Source organism: Brassica rapa, chromosome A02 (assembly GCF_000309985.2).
Source record: "Brassica rapa cultivar Chiifu-401-42 chromosome A02, CAAS_Brap_v3.01, whole genome shotgun sequence".
Taxonomy (NCBI): domain Eukaryota; kingdom Viridiplantae; phylum Streptophyta; class Magnoliopsida; order Brassicales; family Brassicaceae; genus Brassica; species Brassica rapa.
Window position 1 is genome coordinate 24,406,087 of NC_024796.2, and position 21,795 is coordinate 24,427,881.

Sequence of the window (21,795 nt, forward strand, 5' to 3'; positions counted from 1 at the left end):
ACGGAATTACATAATATAGTTAACATATATATGACAATTAATGATTATGAATAATACATATTTGATAAAAAAAATTACTAACCTCTCTCTTTTTTTGTTTAATTTTATACTATTAAAAGAAATTAAACAATCACATAAAGAATATAATATAAACAATCACATAAAGCATATAATAAAAACAATTTGATTTTTTCTAATATGTTATATTTTGGATTTCTAAAAACAACTATAAATTACTAAAAACGGTAAAAGTCTCATTAAAAATTTTGTGATCAATGGTTTAATTTTTTTTTGTTCAAGCAAGATACAAATAGGGATGAGCGTTCGGATACACGTTCGGATTTGTATCGGATATTTTAGTATAAACTATAAAGGTATAAAACCAGTTAGGGTATTTCTACACTTCGAGTCGGGTTCGGGTATTTTATGTTCTGGTTCGGATATTTTGGGTCATGTTCGTATATTTAAATTTTGAAGAAAAAATAAATAAATTATTCATTGTTTAAGTTTTTTGTATTTAAATATATTTTAACTTGACTGTTTTTTTTTTAATTTTTAAAAGATTAAACTATTAATAGGTTTGGAGATAAAACTTTAAAAATAGAAAGACATTAATTTAGTTGTTATTTTGAAATTTTAGATGCAACTTTTGTTAATGCAGGAAACAAGAACTTGATATGTATTTTAAGTGAGTAGCAAATGATTTTGTCCATGATTATATGTATATTATCTAATTTTGAGCAATAAGAATCATTAATATGATTATTTTGAATAAAATGAGAGAAATAAATTAGAAATATAGAGTTAAGCATACTTATGTTTGGTTATCTTCGGATATCTATTCGGGTTCAGATATTACCCGTTCGGATTCAGATATTACCTTAACTGGTGAAATAAGTAATTTGTTTTGTTGTTTTAATTATATGATTTTTAGACCGAGCTGGTGAATATATACTAGACAAACATTTATATTTCGAGTCTGCACTTATATTCTATAACAGCTTGATATATTAGATTTGAACACAAATCTGTTAATATAGTTTGCCGGTGATGTTTTTCAAAATTTTGATTCTTAGATATGTATATGGAGTGAAATTAATTTTTACAGATGTCTTTTTTTTTTAATTAACACTTATGTAATTCACTGAATTGAAGTACAAAAAAACTTAATTAATATCAAAGAAAGAAAGACGAGAATGAAAGCACAATTCTATAGAGGTAGAAAATGCAATCACTTATGGAGAGTCAATAGTAAACAAATCGAGAGCAGAAAACCTAATCCCCTTTTGTTATCATACAATTGATGTTGCCTATTTGGTTTTGGTCATTTGTGTCAGCCGTAAAACTTAATTTCCTTTTGTATATTTTAAGTTTTAAAAATAATTAAAATTAGATGTAATATGCTAACTCTTCAACAACGATGATATATTTAAGAGACCAACATTTATATTTATCATTTTATAATCGATAAATATTGTAGTGTTGCAAAATATTAAAATCATTTCATAAACAAACATTATTATAAGAACTCATTCCGCGCACATGCGGGTTATCATTTAGTTTATCTATTATTTGTGTACTAAGTACTAACTAGTTTGTGTTCAAAAAAAAAAAAAAATACTAACTAGTTTTGTATTAAAACTTCATTCATGCTAAAACATGTTTTCTGAAGAAATTGTACCGTACGTTTAGCAAAAAAAAAAAGAAAAGAAATGGTACAAAAGAAATGGTTAGTTTAATAGTATCCAAGATATATTATTGTTGCAAAATCCATATACGTTGAAGACTTGGAGTTTGGATACATATTTATTTTCCACACATTATTTAGGCCCATATACGAACTATTTAATCACATAGAGGCTCAAAGTTCCACATCGTTCACAATTTTAATTCGAAAACATATCCAGTGGATTGATATTCATGGCGCAGCCCTCTTTTCATCCAATAGATGATCACATTTTAGCATAGAAATGTATTTCTCTTCTTTTCCTTTTTGATAAAGGATAATGTATTTTTATCTTAGTTCCATTTTATTTCAATATTTGTAGTAAATCGAAAAAATATATACAGACATATGAATTTGTATTTGTATTATAGATTTGTATTTTGGCAACTTTTTAGAATTTATGGATGCAACATGTATGCCAAACTTGAGGATGAAGATATGAAAACAAAATACCCGAATAAAATGAGTAATGATGAAATGAGAATGTTATTATTCCATATAAATAATAATAAAAGTTCTTTTATATATTTTCTTTAAAATATATGAAAAGATAAAGAGAATCAAAGGAGGGGAGTTGGGGGAGATGATGGCATTTCTTTGCTTTGTAAATTTGGAGCATGTGACTTGATCCCTCTTTCCAACTCAAAATCTCACATTCATATTTAGTATTCTTATTCTTTATTACTTCTCTTATTGTCTTTTTAGTTTAATATCTTTTAGCATATGTTATATGTAATTGGAACATTCAAACAATGCTTGGAGTGAAGCAAGTGTTAAGCGAGATTTGGGAGTTTAATCTCATCGTATAAAATGATTACAAACACGATCTCGTTTCTTTCCTTTATAGAAAGCTGTCACCGTAACACAGTCCCATCTATTATCGTTTTGTTGGTTTTGTTTTGCCTTTCGGTCCATTTGGAACCAAATTTAGGCAACTGACAAAAACATATTGGCGCATCGTTCTTTTCTTTTTATCAGTCAGCAAAATAATCATTTCGCCAATAAGGAATATAACTGATATTTGCAATTGAAACAGAAAAATTATGTTTACACCATCTATCATTAATAATTTGCATTTTCTTTGAGTTTAATTCCAACTTGTTTAAATAATAAAATGAGTTAAAATAACTTAAGAGATGTATGTAATAATTTCTATTATTTTATAGTATCTTACTAAGATAGAAACATCATTGGAAAATAACTTTATTATTACGTGTGATTTACAATTTATGTCACTCAAATTTTAATTTTAATAAAATACACCATCACACATGAGATTATTTTGCCACTAAATTTTTAAATATTTAGGATATTTAATTTTTTTACTATAACAAAAGCTTATATAATTTTTAATTCATATTATTTAAATAACTAATCAAATTTGTAAATATTAAAAATACATCTAAATATTAACTTAGTTTTCAAAATTAAAATACAATATTAAACTTCTTATACTTTAAAATCCAACCATTTAAACTTAAACAAATATAAAAAATTTATCACAAAAAAAAATATACCAGTTTACAAATATAAATAAAAAAAACTAAAATAAAATTTTTAAAATTTAATTATATAGAAAAATAAGCGCGGGTGATAATCTATTAAGTTACTATTATATTTGAGACTAAATTTTGGGTACTTCGTAGCAGTGGTGTCAGTGTTAATAAGGGATATTTTTGATAGTGGAATAGTGAATGAGTTTAACTGTTTAAGGTATCTTATTCATTAATCCATCAAAATCAATCAGTCGACGTTGATAATTCCGTAACAATATCTTTTAAGAATCTTTGATTTTGATGTTATAAAAGATTATTGTAACAATGACGAGGGCTCGAGTATGGTTTTGTTTAACCGATACGATCTCCTTAACGATGCTTTGCTGCAAAACTAAACTAATTCTCCAAGTCCGAATATAACATACAAAGAGACGTAAGGAGATTCATACAGAAGACTCCATTCCAGAAATACTAGAATAGTTTGACCCAAAAAAAAAAGAAATACTAGAATAGTGAATAAATTGTTTTATTCATTCTAATAGAGTGATTACACTAAAGATTCCGACACTTATGTATAATTTCATTATGTTTCGATGTAAATTGCTTTTTCCCCTGATTTTTAGATCTATTAGTGAAACCTGCCTAAGGAAATGACTGGGATCTCTGAAGAAAGGCAAAAGCCTAAAAGTAGACGATAGTGGGGGTGGAAAAAAGGTCACGTGAGTAGATGAAAGGTCACGTGCGAAAGGGGTTGAATACTAATTTATATTAGCTCAAATCAGGATCCCGTAGAGGCGTAGAGTTTATATTCGTATAATACATAATACTTTCACATTTGTTAGAATTATTTTTCTATGAATCTATTTTGATTTATCTTCTGTCATTTACTCTTTTTTATGTTTTTTCCCGTTTAACTGTATGGGCAGTAGTACATCCAATATATAAGCCAAATAGAGAATAATAGTTTGTCTGCATTATTGAAACTTATATAATTTGGTATTTAATGCAATTATGCAATTATATTCTTGGATTATTCACAAGAACCATATACCATTTTCCTCTCATTTGTTTCCAAGTGTAGTTCGAAAAGAATCTTAACATGTAGTCATGTAGGTGTGGACCAACCTTGGAAAAATGATGACATAGTATTCATATATAGTTAACAATGACAAATTATCTAAAATTGTCGATATATTATTGGAATGCTTTAATAATAATGGAACGCAAAGCTGTATTAGTGATGTATAATCACACTATTTTTTTTCCTGAACGACATAATCACACTATTTACAGGACTTGAGAGTGTGACACTCGGAAAATAAATCACACTATATAAATATGTTAACCTGTTATTTAATCATGTCTTACGTCATCTATGAGTGAGCGCCGCGCCACATGAATGTTTGCAAATAACCTGCATTATAATTTGATAATCCTAGATTTGAATTGGATCGGAACGGAAATCCGCTTAATTACTGATCAGTCAACTAGTAGTCTATTAATGGAGATATAATTTCCACACAATGATCTAGTTCATTAATGAAAATTATATAGTATTATCTTAATTGTTTCTTCGACAAGTCAGGTAAAACTCGTGCAGATAATAACAAAAATATAAAAATCTTAAATTATTCATCTCAAATAGGTTATGAAGGTTCAAGAATATCAGACAAATTCATCAATCAGACAAGATATGGGTCCAATACAAAAACAATATATCCAACATACTCTAAGAAACAAAATCTAAAATGTAAATATAAAATAACAAAAAGAAAAATCTAAATGTATACCTAAATAAACACATCCCCCTCTCCTTCTCTCTCTCCATGAGTGTATGTATGTATAGATTGTATGTAGTGATGGAACAGTGCAATGAGCTTTATAAGCAGAGGCAATATCGGCATCAAAAGACCCTCTAACTTGATCTAAACTCTCTAGTGTACGAGAGAGAAAGGTTAATGATACCAAACAGCAAAGATAGAGCTAGAGAGAGAGAAAGAGAGAGACCCAAGAAAAAGCTTTCATCATTTAACATAAGAGAACTTTGAAGAGCCTAAGTAAAAGTTTTTAAAGCTTTGTTGCAGAAAGCTTAATTAAAAGAACTTTTCTCCCCCTATATCCTCCCTCTCTCTCACTCTCTTTATTAGTCCTTCCTCTCCTTTGTAAAGCTGCACCTCCCACTATCTTCAAATTTTCTTCTTCTTTTTCTTTTTTGTCTCTAGGTCTTGTTTCATCAAATCAATCTCTAGAAATTCAAATTACAATAAAGTCAAAAAGAGAGAAGAAAAAGTTGTAAATGATGAGAACAGATCAAGACACAGTAGTGATGTTGGATGCTGCTCCCAACAAGAACACTAGTAACACATGTTGTGTGGTTTCCTCTTCTTCCTCTGATCCTTTCCTCTCTTCTTCTGAAAATGGGGTCGCTACCACAAACACATCCAATCAGAAGAGGAAAAGAAGACCTGCAGGTACACCAGGTAATACCGTAATAATAAAGGGATCACCACTACCGAAAATTTTAATTCTAAAGTTTCAGTTTTTTTTTTGGTTTTTGTTTTATTTCCTTATTATACCAATTTGACGTCATGAGTCTTCTTGAGTTTTCCTGCTTTTCTCTAAACCCCATTAAACACACACACACACACACACACCTTGTTTTTAATGTTTTAATCATAGACATATTCCTTTGATAGGATAGATTTTAAAGTTTCAAATATTCCCCTTGTTCATATTCCCATTTTCAAGGTTATGGGTATAACTTGGGTTCCTGGTTCTCTTAAAACCCATTTTATGATTGATCATAAACAGGTCAATTAATGGTTTTATTTTTTAAATAATCAATTTCTTTTCAAGTTTAGAGTGGGGGGGTACTATACCATTGTTTTCTCTTGAACCTCATTACAAATCTCAACTTTTAAAAATTAAAGTTAAAAAAAGATTTTTAACTTTATTGATGTCACTCAAACAAAATACATGTGTTTTGATGGGTTTTGCTTCTTCTCTTCAGATCCAGATGCAGAAGTTGTGTCTTTATCACCAAGAACTCTTCTTGAATCAGACAGATACATATGTGAGATCTGTAACCAAGGGTTTCAAAGAGATCAAAATCTCCAGATGCATCGAAGACGTCACAAGGTTCCATGGAAGCTTCTGAAAAGAGACAACAATATAGAGGTGAAGAAACGAGTGTATGTTTGCCCTGAACCCACTTGTCTTCACCACGATCCTTGTCATGCTCTTGGAGATCTTGTCGGAATAAAAAAACATTTCAGAAGAAAACACAGTAACCATAAGCAATGGGTTTGTGAGAGATGCTCTAAAGGTTATGCTGTTCAATCAGATTACAAAGCTCATCTCAAAACTTGTGGCACTAGGGGACATTCTTGTGACTGTGGTCGCGTCTTCTCCAGGTTTAATTTCTTGTTCTTCTCCCAATAATTCGATTTTTAATCAGAATTTCTCTTTGAACGAAAAAAAGATCATAATTTTTCCAAATTATTTTTGGAAATTTGGAACAATTAATCAATTATTAGTAAACACTGGACGGATATGATTTTTTTTTTTTTAACACACGGATATGATAGGTTCAAAATTAGTTAGGATACAAGTAATTTTGCTCTGTTTGTTTTGTATCTTTAGGATATCACAGATAGTTACAAAGGAACTATAGGTATAAATAAAAAATTGTTCTAGTCACCCAAAACCATAGTTGATACTTTTAGTACTATCTGATTTGACTATCCCTCATGATTCTTACTAATTATGTGTATTGATGTGTATGCATATTTCTCTTGACTATTGTGTTTGGCTTTGGGACATAAAAGCGAACTTAATAAGTAGATTAATGACATTGACCCCCAATCTATAAATACATTACATATTTTAGGCTATTTAGTGGACCTTAACTCATGTTAATATAGTATAAATTATATAAGTCGTAAGTTATTAATTTCATAAGATTAAACTAAGAAGCTTAATATTTAATTATAACTTTACCATTATAATAATTACTTTGACACTTCATAACGCTATATCATATAGAATAATTTAATTGGTAGGTTTTTTTTCCTTTTAGGGTGGAGAGTTTTATTGAGCATCAAGATAGCTGCTCCATTCGAAAAGTTCACCATGAACCGCCGCCACCGCCACAAGCTACGGTGAATGTCCCGGCTTGCTCCTCTAGAACTGCCTCAACCGCAAGCACTCCATCTACGGAAACGAATTACGGTGGTGCGGTTGCTACTCCTTTACCTCTAGAAGGGCGTCCAATTCCTATAAGAAACTCATCAAACGATGTCAATCTCGAACTCCAGCTTCTTCCATTAACGCCAAATCAAAACCGTAATCAAGAAAACCAACAACACAAAGTTAAAGAACCATCTCATCATCGTAATCATCATGATACTACAAACTTAAACCTCTCCATTGCACCATCTGCACCATCATTATCTCATCAGTACAACAACTTTGATCGTATAAAAGAAATAATGGCGAGTGAACAGATAATGAAGTTAGCGATGAAGGAGAAAGCTTACGCAGAGGAAGCTAAAAGAGAAGCGAAGAGGCAACGAGAGATAGCGGAAAACGAATTTGTTAATGCTAAGAAGATAAGGCAACAAGCACAAGCTGAGCTTGAGAGAGCTAAGCTTTTAAAGGAACAATCTATGAAGAAGATAAGCTCGACGATTATGCAAGTTACTTGTCAAACATGTAAAGGACAGTTTCAAGCGGTGGCTTCGGCGGATGAGACATCTCTTGTGGTGAGTTACATGTCGTCAGCGAATACTGACGGAGAGGCATCCTAAAATTTGAAAAGGGGTTTAATACAAAAAAAAAAACTCAGATAAAATTGAAGCATTTTATCTTATTGTTTTGTGTATTAATTACGTTGTCTTATTTTGTCCTCTTTGTATTACCATATTTGTATGTGATTGGTTAATTATTGTAATTGTCAAATCTTCAGTTATATTAAAACTTCCTGTAAATCCTTGGTCCAACAGTATAAAGACTATAACTAATATAAACTAATATAACTAGTATATAGTGTTTAACGAAGCTATAACTAATATAAACTAATAATGGAGATCCGTAGATGGAAGTACCTGGTTTTTAGCTTACGTCCACATGGGAAATCTTGGCGAAATCTAGAAATCTAGAACGTTGGTAATTATGCTATCTGAATGGTTGATGTATTTGTTTTTTTTGTATTTGAAAGATCGATCGATGTTTTGGGGTATAATTAATTAAGATATTTATCTTTAACAGTAAAACATAAATTAAAATGTAAAAATATAAAGGGTGAAACTTTAATGATAAAACGGAAACTTAATTTATTTTTAATATGTATGAAAATTTTAAAATATACTCCCTCCGTTTTTTAATATAAGTCGTTTTAGAGAAACTTTTTTGTTCCAAATTATATGTCGTTTTCGGTTTTTTATGTAACATTTATTAGTAATTAATGTTGTCTGACCAATGATAATATATCTTCTATTTTTCTATTGGTTAAATTGTGGTTAGGTAAATAATTAATGATGTTTTTGTTTCGAAAATATAAGAAATTAATAATTTTCTTAATCTATGTGCATAGCTTCAAAACGACTTATAATAAAAAACGGAGGGAGTATATCTTATAAATATGGAAGGAGTATGTGTTATGTTTTGTCTACAATATTTTCGGTGAAGCTTAAAACGAGATATCTCAAATTTTATCAAAGCAATTAATGTAACATAATGAAATCTACATGTAGCCAATAATGGTTAGGTTTGGCCACAAGATTTTACCTTTAAATTGAATACAAAGTCGGTAAGCTATGATTGCTTGGGACGAGTTTACATTTGAGTGATGGGAAACGTACTATTATTATGTCGTTTTGGTCCGTGGCCGTTACACTTATAACGAGGTAGATAAACAAACATCGGTTTATCTTTCGTTAGATTCGGACAAAAAGTGTTGATCTATAATCATGATAAAAGAGTCCCACCCATTTTCACTTGTTATATTACAAATTTTAGCAAACTTCTTTTTCTTGAGAAATACTTTAGCAAACTTTCTAGCTACACATTTACTGTCTTCTTTTTTTTTTTTACATTCCTGATCATTTTATTTAGTACCAAATACCAGTAATAAAAAATAAGTTTATAAGAAAATACATATGCATATTTAGTGTCCACAGTATACTCAAAATAGCCCACATAATTTGTAGAGTTAAAGGGCGACTGGTTTTCCCGCTACCACCCGCAAACGTAGTTTTTGCGGTTGGTAGCGGTTGTCGGCGGTTTGCAACAATCACTCAAATCGCTATAAACTGTTTCAAACTGTTCTGAATCTCATAAATTCAAAAGCTGGCTCCAGCTAGCATTTGCGGTTGCGGGCGGTTGGTGGAGGGTAAATTTTTTTTCTTTTTTTTTAAACAAAATATATACAAAAGTAAAAATATTTAATAAAAAATTTAAAATTAAAATTATGAAAATATTAAAATATACCTATTATATTTTAATTAATATTATAAAAATTTATAATAAAAACAACTTCAATAAATTTTCAAAAATTAAAATTATAAATTTCTAAATATAAATTTTATATTTATTATAATTTTATGATTTTTGATATTTTTATAATTATATTAAATGTAAATATTGTTAATTTATTATTTGATTGTTACCACATTTGGTAGTTAACCAGTCATAAGGCACCCGCAAACGCATCAATTTTTAACCGCAGTACCAGTCGTACAAATCTCTTAAAACCGCTAGAAACCGCAACCGTCCTCATCCACAAACTCCCGCAACCGCAACCGCAACCGCTGCGTTTGAACCAGTCAGGCTTAGTCGAGATGAGATTCTAACTTAGATATTTAGTTTAATTAATACAGAAAATAGACAGTTAAAATTAAAAACATGTAAGTTTGCTGTATCATACATAAAACTTATCTAAACCAATCATCAGAACTATTTAAAAAAAAGTATTAGTTGAGAAGGGTTTGTATCCCAGTGGTCTCCATTCTCACAGATGACTGCCAGAAGTCGCAGGTTCGACTTTCTGTCTGCACAGTGGTACTATGACTCTCCAAAAAAATCGATTTTTCTGGATTTGTGGTACTGTTTGCGGTGGGATCTAGTTACTATAAAAAGTTTACTCAAAACAGTTTTAAAATTTTATCAAAAAAAAGTATCAGTTGCGTTTAGAAAATTTTTTGGTTGTTGCTAAACATGTTTAGAAAAAAAATATTTATTTAAATCAATAAATCCACTGCATTTTTTATATAGAAATTCGAATGTTTATCTTCGATGTCGAAATTTTTATTAGCGGAAAGCCACACAATAATGAGACATGTTTGAAAACCATTTGATTGGTATGAATACTTAAATTCTTTTTTTTGGTCAAAATTAATACATTATAGTGGTGATTTATTAGATTGGACAGGTCTATGATGTATGAACGAACGTAATAAATGAATGTCGTTACATGAAAAGAGAAATAGTTGGATTGAGGCAGGTCTATATGACTATAATATAGCAAAAAAAATAGAAAATACCAAAATAAGACAACCGTTTGCGGATGAGACTGAAGCAGCGCTACAAAAATCTAAAATCGGAGGTGGGTTTGGTTTGTGTACATCTTTTGGGACCAATCTCGATGCAAAAGTTAGGAAGATCAATATAGACTATTAGTGAGGAATTAAAGAAATAAATAAGAAATGACATGAATGTCTGTCTGAGAGAACTAAAGAAGTGGGTTAAGTAAATAGGAGAGTGACAAATGCCTGCCCGTTACTCTATCAACTCTATGGCACTGAAAATCATGACGTTTCTTTCTTTCGATTTGCATTTAAAGTGCACTCAATTGCATACTGTAAGCAACTGTATTTCTTCTCTCTCTTTCCTCTCGTTTTCATCATTGTGTCAACATATAGAGATAGAGGTTTTAAGGTTCTGCAGCTATGTTTGTCACAGAAAGAGAGGTAGAGAGAGAGAGAGAGCATTAAGCATATTAGTGTGATTTTAGTGTGCTTTTTACACCAAATCTTCTCTAATAAAATTGCAAAAATCAAACCATTTTAGTGCAACGCTAAAATTTGACACTAAATTTAGTGTGACACTATTTACCACACTAAAATACTACTCCCTCCGTTTTTTAATATAAGTCGTCTTACAGCTATGTACATAGATTAAGAAAATCATTAATTTTTTATATTTTCTAAACAAAAACATCATTAATTATTTACCTAACCACAATTCAACCAATAGAAAAATAGAAAAATAGAAAATATATTATCATTGGTCAGACAACATTAATTATTAATAAATTTTACATAGAAAACCGAAAACGACATATAATTTGGAACAAAAAAGTTTTTCTAAAACGACTTATATTTAAAAACGAAGGGAGTATTTATCCCACTAAAACACTGTTCATTTATTTTATTACTAAAACATACAATTAAATAAATAATAAATAAAAACCTTAATATATATAATATTATAAAATAGTTTTAGTGTGAAGTTTAGTGTTATGGTTGGAGAAAGACCTTGGTTTTAGTGTTGAAATTATACTAAAATAATGTGGTTTTGACACTAAAATGATGTTAGTGGTTGGAGATGCCCTTAGGCTTTTGGAATATAGATTTTTTTTTTGAAACTTTTTTTTTTGAAACTTGGAATATAGATTTGATGATGGCTTATGTTACAAACTCGTAAATTTGAAACATATGTACGTTATCATGTCTAACCATGTGCATGTGCATTGCAATTGAATGTAATTAGCGTACTTTGAAATTATAATTAATTATAATGCGTTAAACCGTAACAAGTGAATTATGATTGGATGTTCTGTAATACTATGTTGTTGCTAGAGTTAAAAATTTAATTAAAATAAAAAGCAAGAACAGTCGAACGTGCAACACAAAGAGTTTAATTTCTCAAAAAAAAAAACACAAAGAGTTTAAACTTTTTATCTCTTACAATGTCATTTCTTAGAGGAGCATGTGCATATCATGTGCGTCTCTTCCTCTAGCTTTCAAATGCATATATTTCTAACCTAACGGACTTTTGATATTGTAGCCACATCTTTTCTTAGCAAACTATATAGTACTTATCTATAGTCTAACATTTTTAAAAAGCTATAGAATAGGAAAATAATATCAAATGTTCATAAACCACTCAGTTATTAGCGCTGTTGTACTGAAGTTCGAGTTTTGTTTGTAAAGGGATTTTTTACCATGCTAAACTTATGTTATGATCTGAATCTAAGTGTAGTGATTTTGATAAATTTGGTGAACTCGTAAATCATAAAAAAGATTGGAGCGCCTTAAAAAAATGATTGGAGCGCCTTTCTATAATACATTTTTAGTTTTAATTTTAAGTATGTGAATGCGTAAAAGAATGATCTTGTAAGATGTCAAACAAAAACAGTGATCTTATAATATGTCAAAACGTAAAATAAAAAGAAATAAAAAAGCAAATAAAAATCTTTTAGTTATGCTATTTTTACCAAGGTTACTTGTCAACTATATTACAAACAATCTGTAATTTTAACAGTTTTTAGATTTTGTTATTACCAAATCTAATACTAATAATGCTTTTTGTCAACAGTGAGAGATATATATTATTAATGTACTCAGTTGTTAGATATGGAAGTGGCTTAGCATGAAAGTCTCTTATCACATGGGATTGCTTCATACTTCCCACAAAGGAACAACTATATGCTTAACTTGTATGTCATAACAAATATACCCCTCAATTCGTTGATGGGATGTATGAATCGACATCATTTATCAATGGGTGTTTCCGTCTTTTCTAGTTGGCTTACTCTCTACCTTTATTCAAAAATTCATTTGTTTGTTTTGTCTTTTGTAGAAAAAAAAATAGAAGCAGAAGGTTCAATTTATTTTTCTTATAATTACCAAAATTCGAGCTGGACTTTTTGTTTTTGTTTAACTTCCATTATTGGAAAAATCGCATAAAAAATCTTCAAGGTGGCATATTAGGCCTGGGTATTTTATCCGAACCCGAAGATCCGACCAGAAACCGATCCGAAACCGAACCGATCTTTTTATCCTATTGGATCTTATTGTGAAGGACCCGCAGGTCTTGGATCCGACCCGACCCGAACCCGAGACCCGAGTAGGGTACCCGAAAACCCGAAACTTCTAGTATATATTAAATATATATGGATGTTTCAGTTTATTTTTTGTATTATGGGTATTTTTTAAGTTTCAAATTTTAATTTTTGGGTATAGTTTTGGGTTTCGGATAAAAATTTAGATTTTAAAATATATAATTGGGATTATCAAATAAAATTTCGGATATTTTTCATGTCCTTAGATCAGATTTTAAATAAATTTTTTCATGTATTTTTAGTATTTAAATATTTTCAAATATTTTCTATGTGTTTTAGGTATTTTTTGGGGGTAGGACCCGACATGACCCAAACCGAACCCGATCCGTAACCGAACCGAATCCGAATCGACAAACTCTAATTACCCTATTGGGTCCAACTATCTTAGACCCGACTTGGACCTGAGAAGACCAAAACTGACCCAGAACCGAGAATTTTAAATTACCCTATTGGGTCCTAAACTCTTAGACCCGTAGGACCCGGACCCACAACAACCCGATCTGAATCCGATCCGAAGACCCGAATGCCCAGGCCTATGGCACACATTTACACTTTAAATTCTAAGAGTATTTCACAAGCATTTTAAACTTTCAAAGTGATACTTTTATCAAAAAAAACTTTCAACATGACTTACTTATACATCAAGTCAAAACGGTAACCGGTACTGTTCAAAATCGATAACGTCAGTTTTCTTTTTTTTTTGATTTTTAAATTATTTTATTAGAAAAATAAATATAAAAATATAAAATTCATAAAATTCAAACAAATCATAAAAGTCGCTACAAATTCATAAAAATCAAAATATTCACCAAAAAAACTTAAATTATTTTATTAATAAAACAAATATAAAAATACAGAAAAATAAAATTCATAAAAAAATTCAAAACAAATTATAAAAAGTCAATAAAGTTCACAAAAAATAGAAAAATCACAATTTTTTTTAAAATATTTTATTAATAGAATAAATATAAAATACAGAAAATATAAAAAATCATAAAAAATTTTAAAAAAGCATTCACGAGAATCATTTGAAGATAATGAATTTTTCTAATCTGAATTAGAGTAATCACAACCCATAGACTAACTACTATTTTGATTTTTTTAAATCTGTTGTGTTTTTTGTGTGTGTTGGTTGGATTTGGGAAAGTTCATGATTGTTAAAGGGAAGAATGGATACTAATGATAGCTTGAGGGTAGCCAGTCTATAGCACTCCTATTCCTTAGTCACTTTTATAAACCAATATATAATTTTATTCTTGATTTTTGGGAATTTTTATGATTTGTTTTGATTTCAATGATTTTATATTTTCTGGATTTTACACTTTTTTTATTAATAAAATAATATAAATATTTGTTGTGAATCTTTTATTTTTGTATTTTTAGGATTATTTTTATATTTATTTTATTAATAAAATAATTTAAAATAGTTTTAGTGATGTTTTTGATTATTGGGGAATTTTATTGATTTTTTTATTTGTTTTGATTTTGTTTTATGAATTTTATATTTTTATATATTTTTATATTTATTTTTTTATAAATATTTTGATTTGTTTGGAATTTTTATGATATTTTTTATTTATTTTAAGAATAATCTAATTTTTTTAAAAATTAAAGAAAATAACCGACACGTCTTCGATTTTGAACAATATCGATTACCGTTTTGACTTGATGTACAAGTAAGTCAGATTGAAAGTTTCTTTTGATAAAAATGTCACTTTAAATATTTACAGGGTCAATACTTTGGGCTTAGGCACAACTGTTGGATATAAATCGGACAACACAACCAGTAGAAGTTAGGAATCTACAATTCATCCCAGGGCGGTGGTGCTTTACATATGGGTCGTGGAAAAACAAGGAACCTTACTCATGACAAGGTTGGTATAGCATCTTAGAGGGTTTTGATGGATTGATGGAGGCAAGAAATGTTTGGGCGACTCTTTCACCTCTTCCTGCAGAGGTGGAGGCATTAATAAGAGCAATGGAGTGTATGAGGAATTTGCATCAGTTTCAGGTCACGTTTGCAATATATTGTTCTCAATTGGTGAAGATGGTTTCAGAACCAGAAAATGGCCAGCATTGAAATGTATCTGGGAGACATTAAGATTTTGAAAGCAAATTTCCTAAACTTAGAAATCATTCATGTACCTCGGACGGAGAATTCAAAGGTGGATAGTCTAGCATGCAGTGTCAGAGAACAACCGTTTTTCGTTGTTCACATGGATGGAATGTTGTCAGTTTGGTTCACGAAGTCTGTATGAGTCTGTATATGTTGATGAGAAAATAAAAAATATTTAAAATGCTTACGAAATACTTTCATGGTTTAAAGTGTAAGTGACCGCTATTTAAAGGTTTTTATGCTATTTTTCCATTGTTATTATATTTGGATATGAAATTATAGTTGGATTGTTCGTATATATTTTGCTCAATAAAATTATGGTCTGGTGTGGATTCTTTTAGCAAACAAAAATATGTTGTATGTTTGCGTAAGAAAATTATAATATAAATATAATAGCTGGCCAAAATGTTGTATATTTATTTAATCTATTAAAATAGAAGTACAAAGTTAAAATTACTCTATTTTTTCTGATATTTACATTTTCATGCCACTAAAGTATGAAATGACTTTTACTTTAAGCAATTACTAGATTTTGACCCGCGCAGGCGCGCGGGTGTATATTTTGAAAAATATGTTAATATTTGTTTTTCATGTAATTATTAGGATTTGGAAAAATGAATCCGAAGAACATAACCGATACCGATCCAAAAATATAGTACCAAACCCGAACATAAATTGATTAAATATTCGAATTATTCAAAATTTTGTTATTTAGAGAACCGAATCTGATCCGAACCGAAGTATTTGGATATCCAAATTTATCTAAAAATAGATTTATATACTTATATATATTAATTATTTTTAGATTTAACGTATATGAAACATCAAAAATGATACTTTTAAATTGGTTTAAATACTTGAAAATATATATAGATAGTCAAAAGTAAATATCTGAAATAGTTAAAGTATACTCAAATCACCAAAAATACTTAAAATAATTATTGATTCCGTATCCAAAATTTTAAATCAAGCCAATTGATATGTTAAGCTTAAGTATTATAACGTATGTTATTCAAATTTATACGTAATATATTATTTTATTTATACATTTTGATTTTAAGATTTTAAAATATATAATGATTTAAGATTTTAAAAATAATTTAAATTAGTTATCCAAACCCAAACCAAACCCGCAAAGATCCAAATCGAACTCAAACCAAAATTTAGAAACATTCTAATAAGGCTGAAATCTTAGACCCCGAAAACCCGAAATACAAACCGATCAGAACCAAACCCGTAAGAGTACCCAAAAGCCCATCCCTAGTCATTATTATATATCGTATTTTATCATCATATAATTAATCGTATTTTATATGTACCATCATATAAGTAATCATATAATTAATAGTATTTTATACATACTATCATATAAATAATTACATATATTATATTTTTTAAACTTAATATGAAATATAAAAACCATAATTTGAGTTGGTATTTCAAATTAGGCTTTGTATTATATTTTTCTTATATATATTGACAATATTTTTTTATAATGGTTATTGAAAAATAGTTTAGTAAAAATCTATTTTTGAATATATGTATATTTCTGAATCAATTTTTGATATAAATCAAAATTGAATTATTATTTTGATTTGAAATATGTATATAAAGTTTAAATTTTGTTTTATGGTTAGTTTAGAAAAAAAAATTAGGCAATTAGATTGACCCATTTTGGTATATTTTAAAAGTGGCCTAGATAACTTTCAATTTTCTTAAAAAACATAAGCCCATTACTTTTTTTCTTAATACTACTATCCTTGTTTTCAAATAAAAATATTTTTTTTAAAAGACTGCAATCCATGTTTCCAAACACTCTAAATTTTTTAATAGTCCTATTCAAATCTCCAAACACTCCAATTTTGTACTTGAGTTTTAATAAGATAGATGTCTTTTTCTATTTTATTAAATTATTTCTTAGATCAAGTTTATCTAAACTTTTGTGTTCGAAAAATTTCCTAAAATGATTTAGCTAAATTTTAGGAAAATTCAAGTTTAAAAATGATTTTTAATAATATTATGTAATATTTCTCAAGTAGTATATAATCCCTTCACCTCTAGCTTGTAAGGCCTAAAATATATGTATTTTGATTATTCCAAAAATATATGTTCTATGGTTACCATTAATTATTTTCAATAATAAAATGTATATATGCTAAGGTTAAATATTTTTGAATTACTTGTAGATTAATATGGATTGTTTACAACCGAATATTTATTTTTAATCTATTTAAATCTCGCTTAATAATATATATATATATCAAATATTTCTAAAATATCTTTTTTTAACTTTTCCACTTACTATTAATTATTTTCAATAATAAAATCTATCTATATTAATATTTAAATATCATTGAATTACTTGTAGAATAATATTTAAATTTTATAACAATATTTTTTCTCATGTATCTAAATCTCGTCATATGATATATATTTAATCAAAATATATTTAAAATATTATTATATTTGGGAAACAATTTTGTGTTATGAAAAAATTACTTAAATATATTAATGGCTTAATATTTGTCAAATGTTTAGTATAGCGCATAAATCAATGTGTTTTGGAGCATACAAACTATTTAATTATTATATTTATAAAAAAAATTTAAAAAGATAAATATTTAAAATATTAATTAATAAATATTTAAATAATATTTATGTATATAATAGTGAAAATAAGTATCTGGCATATCAAATTCTAGTTTAATACTCCCTCTGTTTTCTAATATAAGTCGCTTTAAAAATATGCACATAGATTAAGAAAATCATTAATTTCTTATATTTTCGAAACAAAAATATCATTAATTATTTACCTAACCACAATTCAACCAATAGAAAAATAAAAGATATATTATCATTGGTCAGACAACATTAATTATTAATAAATATTACATAGAAAACTGAAAACGACATATAATTTGGAACAAAAAAGTTTCTCTAAAACGACTTATATTAAAAAACGGAGGAAGTAATTATTATAAAAGAACTTGATGAGGTTTGTCTTTATTTCCTTAAGTATATGTAAAATATTTTAATAATGGTAAGTCGCTCAATTATGTGGATGGGCCCTCTCGTTGCTATATCTGTGTTTTGCACTGAAACCTGAGGCATTTTTTTGTCCTTTTCAGTTTTGTTCTTATATTTGCTCTCGTAAATTTGATTTTGGCATTTTCCTCTCTCTCTTTTTTCCAAATATATTTTAATCTTCAGAATATTGTTCATCTTTTTTTTTTCTTGTAATCTTTTTCTTTCTTTCTTTATGTCTATGTGTGTACTTTGATCATGTTTGCCCATGTCGCAATTTGTTCTTTGTAATTTTCCAATTAGCCACTTTCCATTGTTTTCTGTAATAATGCAATAACTTTTTTGATGTAAAATTTTCAGCTAAAACACGCAGCATGTAATACGGAAAATCATCTGAAATCTAATCAACCTAAATTTTTTAATGTGAATATTAAAAACTGATAATCTAGTTTTAAGTTTAACTATCTATAACTGATATCGATATTATAATCTTTGCATCAATGATCCAAGATTTAGTTTTTTTTTTGTAACTGAAAATTTAGTATTTGTTTGCTTTCATTTATTTCTCCACCCTTTTATAAGATGTGACAATTCAACTGTATTAGCATTTATTTCTCTAAACTATTAAGAATTATTTTGGTATACCTCAGTTTCTTTAATTTACCATTTCCTTTACTGTTAATAAACGAAATAATTTACATTCAGTAATAAAAACAAAAATTGTATTCCACAAAAGAGATAAGGCTGAAAGAAAATGTCAGAGACACAGAAAATGAAACATGCATTGTGGCATTGTTAGCTATAAGCCAGGAAACAAAATTCAAAATTGAGACATATAAAAAACAAAAATACATCAATATTCTTTTGAAAACTTATACTATTATATTCATTTACCCATTTGATCAATTATAGTTATGGGTGCTTTCTCCCAGGAAAAGTGATAAAAAGTTAAAATTAACAGTAAACAAGGAAAGTAAGACAAAATTTATTTATTTACCTTTTCGATGTAACAGAGGAAAGAGAAAAACAATTTGAGTCGTATTATCCAGTATGATTCGCAGAGACAAATATACCCCGCCCTGCAATATCCTTTACTCAGTTTTGTAAATTACTAAATCACCCTTTAAAGTTAGACCATGAGATGTCTTGTCAAACGTGAATTCCGACTAAGATATTATATTTCTCTGTTCCTTAATATAAGCTTGGGCATTTTAACCAGGACCCGAACTGAAACAGATCCAAAAATACCCGACCCAAAATCGAATCAAAAATTTACAAATACCCTTTGGATCTAAATTTTTCTTATCCGAAAAAACCGGAACCAAAAAAGAACCAATCCGAATAGATCGGGATCCGAAAAGAACCGATCCGAATGGACCCGACAGAACCGATTTGTACCCGATTTAAAAATATGTATATCTAAAACTATGATGTTTTGTGTTCTATTTTATATATATTATTTTTTCTTTAGTTGAAATATCTTTTGTAAACAACATTTGTTATTAATTTTTAATATTTTTTAAGTAATATAAAGCGTTAAAATGTAAAATTTAGAGTTTTAGAATATTTTATTTTAATTATTAATAGTTTCATTTAAGTTGTTTTGTAAAATTTTAGATATATATGACAAATATTCAACTAAAGTTGATGTAATTGAGTATATCATGTCCTTTTCAGATCCTAAATACCCGAACCCAACCCGGATCCGATATGGATCCGAGAAGAACCAACCCGAACCGAAAATTTCTAAATACCTATTAGATCTAAATATTTAGTACCCGAAAAAATCTAGACCCAAAAAAACTCGGATCCGAAAATAACCGATCCGAACTCGATCCGAAGATCCGAACGCCCATACCTACCTTAATACATACATGAGTTTACATGTCAAAGGATGAAAATGATTAAACCTCATGGGCCTGAACGATAAATATTATCATGGATCTAAGTCTTCTAAATATTTCAAATATATTTCAGGCTTTTCAGCCAACCCACTTGTATATCTATACAATTTTCATACATATATTTAACCAAGTTAAACTCTGATTAACAATCCTGCAGTCATCTAATATTATAGTGTTTTTCTTCTTAATCAAATCTAGGGTTGGGAAAAACACCCACATCCAAAAAACTAAGCAGAATCTGATCCAAAACAGATCCAAATCTAAACTGAAACTAGTTAAATACTTGGATGGATCCAAAATTCTAATGCATTCAAAATCGGAATTAAATTCGACCCGAACCAAAATATTTCGGATACCTAAAAATATCTAAAATCATAATTATGTTCCCGAAAATATCTGAACCATAATTATATGTTTTAATATATTATTTATTTTTAGATCCAATATGCAAAAATATCCAAATACTTGAAAATATCTAAAAATTATCAAAATACATAAAAATAAAAAGCCAAAAATACTCAAAAGAGAGAAAATATCCTAAATACCTACCAATTCTCCACCAAAATATCCAAACCAAACCAATTTTCATATTAGTTGTAGATATTTGGTCATATAATATTCACATTTATATGTTTTATTATCTTTTATTTTCAGATTTTGAAGATTTTAAGGTAAATTTGAATTTTCAATGAGTGCCCTGAACCGATCCGCAAGGGTCCATTACAAATACCAAACCAAAATTTATAAATATTCAAGCTGGAGTCTAAATCTTTAATCCCAAAAATTTCAAATTCAAATATACCTGAACCCAAATGGATATGCAACGTCCACCCTTGAGCAAACCATTGCTTTGTGATTTAAGCTCTGGTAACTGGTTTATAGAAAATATATACTTCTCGTCAAATCTTTGTTTTTAGTACTCAACGGCTCTTTTTCCTTCTTACATTTAAGTTGTAGTAAAATTAACGGTTTGTGAATCATCTTTGCATCTTCTGCATCTCGTTTTATTAAAGGAGAATTTCGCACTCTATCAATGCTCAGCCCAAATCAAAGAAAAGCTCATCATATCTCAAAAGCTCAAAAGAAAGATGTGGGTCTTCTTTGAAGTCTGACAAATGCGAGCGACGTATCAAGTGTGAACCTATATTTAGGGAGACAACTTAAAACGAAGGCGTGCTCGACAAGTCGCATATACAAACGATGCGGTTTGGAGGACATTAAAGACCTTTGGAATGAATCGAGTTGCATGCGATCGCATTAGGGGTGTCAAAATGATCTATAGCTCATGATCTGGCTCAGCTCAGCTCCTTTTAGTACGATCTCTATATTTTAAGCTCATTAATAAATGAGTTTAATGATCGAGCTTAAATTAGATCATGAGTTATATGAACGATATTTAATGAACA

The 21,795-nt window shown here is 28.7% G+C and overlaps 1 protein-coding gene across 2 annotated transcripts; it reads left to right on the forward strand.

Annotated features, from left to right (window-relative positions):
- The first annotated feature begins 807 nt into the window (after positions 1 to 807).
- On the forward strand, positions 808 to 8,210 carry LOC103854029 (zinc finger protein SHOOT GRAVITROPISM 5). Of its 2 annotated transcripts, none has more exons than XM_033283779.1 (3): positions 808 to 5,693; positions 6,233 to 6,635; positions 7,301 to 8,210. In XM_033283779.1, the coding sequence occupies exons 1-3, from the start codon at positions 5,519 to 5,521 to the stop codon at positions 8,028 to 8,030; spliced, it is 1,308 nt and encodes a 435-aa protein (XP_033139670.1). In that variant the 5' UTR covers positions 808 to 5,518; the 3' UTR covers positions 8,031 to 8,210. The 2 variants fall into 2 exon arrangements, with proteins under 2 accessions (XP_033139670.1, XP_018511767.2); XM_018656251.2 differs by having other exon boundaries at positions 812 to 5,702.
- The last annotated feature ends 13,585 nt before the right edge of the window (positions 8,211 to 21,795 follow it).

What these genes read in the sequence shown, in the direction of transcription:
- LOC103854029 (XM_018656251.2), top strand. Translation starts at nt 5,519, where the DNA reads ATGATGAGAACAGATCAAGACACAGTAGTGATGTTGGATGCTGCTCCC. An exon ending in AAGACCTGCAGGTACACCAG is followed by an intron (nt 5,703 to 6,232) that starts GTAATACCGTAA and finishes TCTTCTCTTCAG; the next exon opens with ATCCAGATGCAGAAGTTGTG. An exon ending in TGTGGTCGCGTCTTCTCCAG is followed by an intron (nt 6,636 to 7,300) that starts GTTTAATTTCTT and finishes TTTTCCTTTTAG; the next exon opens with GGTGGAGAGTTTTATTGAGC.